The following is a 6,566-nucleotide window of genomic DNA, read 5'->3' on the forward strand; positions in this document are numbered from 1 at the left end:
ATGGAACCAGGATCGTCATTGAAGGACATGGATTCAAACAAGCTGAAAACTGAAATCAAGAGATGGGCTAAAGCCGTTGTGATCTATGCTCGCCAGGTGAGCAGCCATTTTGGAAGCCAGAGTGGCTGATCATGAATCTGGATTGAAGATGTGAAGATGATGAAATTGAAGATTTTTCTGTTGCTTACTGCAGCATGCAGATGAAACGAGCTCAGGCTCGGAGGGAGAGAAGAATAGCTTGAGCTTGTTACAGTGCAATGTGTATATTTTCTCATTCTTTTCTTTCTGGATTCATTCAATGTAAAACCTACTGTTTCTGATTAATAAATGTATATATTCTTGGTGACAGACCATTCAATAAACTACTGTTATCCAACAGGATCAGGACTGTGGGAATAATCTTGGTGTGGAAAGATAGAGCCTGAGTGAAATCAAGGACAACGTTATCAGAGAGGGAGATGAATTGGGAGAAGTTGTTTGGATTCACCAGGATGAAGAGAAGAGAACCCTTGAGTGATACCACAATCCAATTAAGGGAATAACCCATGTGTTCTACTTCCAATATTGATCTGTATCTACCAAAATCCTTCCACAATGGGAAAACAAAAGAAAATTCAGTTGTGATTACAGTTACCCATTCACAATTGTAGCCGGAACTTCAAAACTTGGTGTCTGATATGAGAAAGGAGACCATCATCTCTTCTGATTCTTGCTCTTTTCTAGCTAGTGCCAGCAGAGGGCACCTGTCTCTCTGAGTCTGCGCTCACTCGGTCTTCTTTCCTCCACCCAAGATCATCTTTTCTCCTCCAGAAATGCTCCTTAAAAGCTGCTTTGAACACATGTGCTGTGCGTGAGTTGCATTCTTCATTCGGTTGGCTCTTACCCAAGCGGGTTCCTGTCAGAAAATAGATTTCCATGTTCTGTAATTTATGATGGAACAATTCAAGTTTTTCTTGGAAACATTTTCTCAGGAAACATGTGTAGTAATTCGAGAGAACATGGATGCAAAAGTGAAGAAGCTTACCTCAGGAACAAAGCGAGAGAACCCAAATTTAATCAGCAAGAGAACATGCTCCATGATGAGGATTGCTGCAAGTCCTGGCTCTATTTTCCATTTCCCCTCCACATCATATAAGCATACAAGAAGTACGCAGTTGGTGCATATCGACATTATTATCAGAAACTAAAATTCCAACAGACAGGGCCATCTCAGTAAGATTGATGTTAAGTGACGAACTATTAGCAAGAAAAAAAACAGAACGGGAACACTGCAATCGGCTCAAGACAAAATATGAAATGCTTTCTGAAAGCGTCAAGTAATACCAGATTTATTACCCCAGAGCTCATCACCTTTTTCTTATTACATATAGTTCAATAATTTGAGAGTTCTTCCACCAATATTGCAGATAATTTGTGAAGGGTCAACAAATATTGTGTGAATTGTTCACTAGTATGCGCAAAGTCCCTAATTGATTCAATTCTTCTTCAATCAAATTGTTGACAACTTTGTGTCAGGATCAAATAACTGCTGACCTAAAACTTCTTATTCTTACATCTTCAATAAGTTTTTAACAGTCCATGTTTTAGGAAGTTTACCGGTGAATTAGATGTTATCCCTATGGCCCATGTGTTGGCCAAATGTTAAGCTGATTAGATATAAGTAACCAAACAATCAAAGTGGAACTCCAATTTAGAGCACTTATGCATTCATGCACAATACAAATGTGATAGCAATTAATCTTCGAGTCAGATGATGAAAATTTATCATGTCCGATGCCACTCAGTATTATACTCTCTCTCTCTATATATATATGATAGGTAATATTATACTCTATATCATTTAGAATTAAAATTAAATTAATGCATCATTGAATTGAATATGCAATTCCCGAAATTCTCCCACACACAATCCGGTCAACTTGGTATTTAGCAACCATGTGAACATGAGGGGAACATCATATCTAATGTCAGTCTTTATAAATGTTAACCCATATAAGTTATAAGAAAGTGGTACAATTAATATCAGGTGCAATATGATCCTTTTAAATATAGAAGTGCAATCTCATCCTGGTGTTTTTTTTATTTTTTTTTTATTCATGTTTCATTTTGTAAATATGGAAAAACCATCTTCCAAACTCAGCTGTGATCCCTGCTTTCATGATACTTGTTCAATCAAGAAATTTTCTGACATGGCTAGGAAAAAAGCTTGCATGATGGTCCAACTTTTAAGGTGGTTTTTAGAGTTCAGCAAAGCTAGTTTGCATTTGTGTTTACTGGGTGGCACGGGAAACATGTTAAAACACCATTGGAAACTAGTAATTATAACCAAGTGAATTGATGACAATACTTTTCAAGCCCAAAACAAAAGACAAATACCTGAAAGATGTTAAGCCAAGCTCCAATTGTTGCAGCAGCACGAGGAACTGGCCTCTTCAACATGGCAAGCAGCTTCAGCGCATCTGCTCTGATTTCTGTTACATTGTTCTGCACAACTTGTTTGGACAAAACTTCAGATTTCATGTACTTTTGACATTCAAAACAACTCTGCACTGTGGTGTAAGGGAGCACTAAAAGAATTATTTACCAATGCCGCAAAGGCAAATGCAAGGGGGAAGGCACAGGCAAACATCATAATCATTCCAAACTGCAACGCCAACTCCAGAAAGTCTGCAGTTAATTTTATTTGAATCAGCCAGAGAAATTGAGAATTGTCGGGAGCCCCAAAGGTTTGATGCATTACCATCAAAAAGTCCATCTTCAAGTTCTTCTCCAATACTTGCTGAATAAGAAGGTTTCAGGTATTCTTTCTCTACCCGAGAAGTGAACTGGATCTTCCCTGTTGATGATCCCTTCTCATGTCTTTTCTTGTGCCTTCAAACAGGAAAGATGCATGAATCATACATATGCGTTCCATAATTCGTAGGAAGGTAAAGGCATGCCATATTCAAGGGCTGAGAACATGATAATGAATGAAAGAAGCATACCGAACTCCATATTTTCTGTAACTGTATTTGAGATAGGGTAAAGAGTTTTCCATCAGATTTTCCAACACCTGGAGAACATTCCCAGTCAAGAGCACATCAAATCTAAAAAGAAGAAAAATCTGAAATACAGAAAGGAAACCAAGAACTCTTTTCTTACCAGAGACACAATCAGACGCTGAATCAAGACTTGGCGAAGGGTTTTAAAGTCACGGTGTAAAAGGATATGATAGAAGACCCCAATATATGACTGCATGAAATAAAGACCAAATACCTGGAAGAGAAAGTAAATTGTTTTAAAGAGAAATTACCCAGACTCAGAGGGTAGAACAAAAATAAAATGGCATGTACAAATTCCTGCCCATTACCTTGTAAACCAAGCTGTCGGCCCTATATTCTGTGCTTTCATTGCTTTCATGTTTAATGAGCTTGACAGATATCTTGCCCCCAATTTTTGTAAAATACTGAATTGCAAGAAGATATACGGCTGTAAGCCCAAACCTGAAAGCCAAATTTGCATGTCTGTCATAACCCATAATATTCTTGCAGTAAATGCATAAAAAGATCACACAACAGAAACATTTAGTACAACGAATGAGGGAAAGATCATAAACCCTGGCATATTGAACTTGAATTGACAATGATGCAAAAGAGGGACAATTGCATTTCACCTCATAGATATGTTATCTTGCATGAAAAGGAAATGTTTGACAGACTCGAGAATCCTAGACCATCCCACATATAAAACTTCAAACAAGCCACTAACCAGTGTTCTTTCTTCAAATTGTGTGAGGTCATTAGAAAAGGAATGGAGAACTAATGGAAGAGACAAAGGAAATACTCAAACTTTGTGAAAGATATCTTGGCCTTGGCCTCCTTAAATAATTAGTGGCCAAAAGTTCAGAAAGGAAGAAAGATATCCGTCTGCATTGCATGGCTAGTAACTGGGTGGCCAGTGGACATGGGAAGAGGGCTATATAAGTCCAGAATGGATAGGACAAAAATGTTTTTAAATACAATGTGTTTACATTATAAATTAACTATTAGTTCATATATTATGAAATTTGTGGTGCAAGAATCTGACTCATGCTCAAGATGAGGTTTGCTAGCGTACCCACTCAGCAACTAAAATGGTTTTGGTTGATAAAATCAGAAAGAAAATAAATAAATAAATTAGAATTGCTTCAGGAAACTTTGGAATTTAATGATTTTCAGTAATTTGAGAACTGGGGAGAAGAAAAAGAGTTGTGCAATGAATCTCAACTAATTCAAGACACAATTTCATTTGAGAGGCTCCTAAGATGATGATAACACATACCTGATTCTTGAAGGAAATAGAATTTTCTTGAAATAAAAAACACAGATATAAGATAAAGAGAATGGGGAATAAATTGAAAATTTTAAAAATGTGTTGCAACGCTAAAGCATGGCATCATTTTCCCCATGAACCTATAAAAGAGAACTTCCAGACCACAGATTCTAGAACCTGGAAAGAAAATGATGACCATAACTTCTTTCATTAAGAAGCAAGAAAAGAATAATGAAATACAAAAGAGTATAGATTAGATTCTTACTTCAAAGCATCTGGACGGGTAATCTCATAAAGATGAGCATAAGCTAATTCAAACGGCAATTGGAGACATATTATAGTCAAGAAAATGATAACATCGTTTCTGAATCTCATCATATGTCCAAACCATTCAGCTCTTTGGAACACTTCTTTTTCTCTTGCTCTATCAGTCCCCACTTTCTTTACAAGTTCAACAGGGGACTGGAGAGAACTCCAATCCAAGCCCAAAACTTTACAGCCTGGATCTGCTACAACTGAGTAACTAATTTGCCATCTGCACCACCAAAACACACACACCCAAACACACAGAATTAAAAACTAATTAAATATAACAAAATAAATGGGCAGGTCTAATAACATAGAAAGTTGGTTTTCATAATAAATATTACCTTGCTAAAAGGGCAGCGTTTTTGCGTTTCCAGAACTGGAAAAACATTACAGCCCATAATATTATGCTTATAAAGAAAATAGGAAGCATCATTGACTGTGATGATCTGGAAAAAAACATTAACAAAAACCTAAGTTGTTTATACGTACAACTGTGTCAAATGCTGAAATTGGAGAAATAATGTCGGTAAGCATGTTCAGAGGTAGTGGGACTCACCCTAGATCAACCAATTGCAACATAATCCCAAGAGCTGCTGGAAAGAGCATCCAGCGTGCATACATTCCAAGAAAAGCAAAATAGGTTGCAACCTAGAAAGTATAAATTCCTTTGTTTAACATTATGCAAAAATTATTTGACAATGAACTTCAAAAGGCAAGTAACACCGCAATAACATTCACCTTTGTCCCAAAATATGAATAGATATCATCAATTGGTTGACTTGTAAAGTCCCACCAGTTCAGTGCCCAATTCCTCAACAGCTGCTTCCTTTTTATTTCATCTATAAGCCAAAACTCATATTTCTTTAAGTGACACCAAAGTAGCGGGTAATTTGATGGTCAATATAGATTAGCATACCATGCAAAGGAAAGACTTGCTTAACTATGCCCTCTGCTTCCAACCTTTTAAGTAAAGATTCCCCAAGTTCCCAATGGAACTCTTTGCCATCAAATTTTAGACTAACAGCTGAATTTCTCTTGTTCACCTGTAAACCTCAGTCAGAATCAACTAGAGATGCATGGTTCATGAATTTTTGAATGGATAGAAAATTTCCATAGGAGTTTTCCAATGATAAATTAGTTCAAACTGTCAGACAGATGATTTATTGCTTTCAATGCCATTGGGAGTAGATACCATGCGCACATGAGCAAACTAGCCAAGAAACGTGTAAGTAAATTCAAATTGTTACAAGAAATAAGCTTACTGTTGAGTTGTAAATAAAATAGGAGATTTATTTTCCTATTATGTTAGTTTTCTCTTTTTGTAAATAGATAGTTTTATTAGTTTCATATTTCTATAAATAGATAGTTTTATGATTTAGGAATAAGTTAGTTTCCTATTATGTCTCTTGTTTCCTATTTCTTCTCTTGTAATTTCCTATATAAACTGTGTGTATAGTCAATCTAATAGACAAAACTTATTATTTTTCATCCCACATTTCCTGTCATGGTATCAGAGTTGTAGGTTTTTAAGACCTGGGCATCATTCTGGCCTTCATCGCCATTTTTCTGGCCTTCATAGATGGATTTTTTTATTTATTCACGTGTTCTTTACAAACCTATTGGAACTTGTTCAATAGTAAAGAAATGGAGAAGCTGAGAAACTTGTTGGGATCCCTTAACAAACCTACTAGAACTTGTTCTTTGGCTCTTTCAGATACACCTTCACTCTCTTTTTGCATAAATGTCTCACACAGGGTTTATGATGACTCTTGGATAATAGACTCCAGTGCCACAGACCATATGACCTCCAAATCTCAACTTTTCCATACTTATACCCCAAGCCCAAGTAACAAGAAAATTGCAATGGCCAATGGCTCTTTAGCTACCGTTGCAGGTTTCAGAGACATATACATCACACCTACCTTTATTCTTAAAAATGTCCTCCATGTACCAAAATTGTCGGCCAA

The 6,566-nt window shown here is 36.5% G+C and overlaps 1 protein-coding gene across 2 annotated transcripts in view; it reads right to left on the minus strand.

The window, feature by feature from the left end:
• Positions 1-463: 463 nt before the first annotated feature.
• LOC100242844 (anoctamin-like protein At1g73020) overlaps positions 464-6,566 on the minus strand; it is a 15,838-nt gene continuing 9,735 nt past the window's right edge. Inside the window, exons 4-16 of one of the 2 annotated variants that reach the window (XM_002276323.5) lie at positions 5,516-5,642; positions 5,338-5,438; positions 5,156-5,247; positions 4,941-5,045; positions 4,556-4,825; positions 3,350-3,482; positions 3,142-3,255; positions 2,985-3,052; positions 2,741-2,871; positions 2,585-2,667; positions 2,377-2,484; positions 1,025-1,183; positions 464-895 (exon numbers count right to left, since the gene is read on the minus strand). In XM_002276323.5, coding sequence (XP_002276359.2) covers positions 764-895; positions 1,025-1,183; positions 2,377-2,484; positions 2,585-2,667; positions 2,741-2,871; positions 2,985-3,052; positions 3,142-3,255; positions 3,350-3,482; positions 4,556-4,825; positions 4,941-5,045; positions 5,156-5,247; positions 5,338-5,438; positions 5,516-5,642 — 1,623 coding nt within the window. In that variant the 3' untranslated portion in view covers positions 464-763. Of the gene's footprint in view, positions 896-1,024; positions 1,184-2,376; positions 2,493-2,584; positions 2,668-2,740; positions 2,872-2,984; positions 3,053-3,141; positions 3,256-3,349; positions 3,483-4,555; positions 4,826-4,940; positions 5,046-5,155; positions 5,248-5,337; positions 5,439-5,515; positions 5,643-6,566 lie in introns of those variants that run through there. The other variant, XR_786547.3, reaches the window with a different exon arrangement.

Source organism: Vitis vinifera, chromosome 9, assembly GCF_030704535.1.
Source record: "Vitis vinifera cultivar Pinot Noir 40024 chromosome 9, ASM3070453v1".
NCBI classification, from domain to species: domain Eukaryota; kingdom Viridiplantae; phylum Streptophyta; class Magnoliopsida; order Vitales; family Vitaceae; genus Vitis; species Vitis vinifera.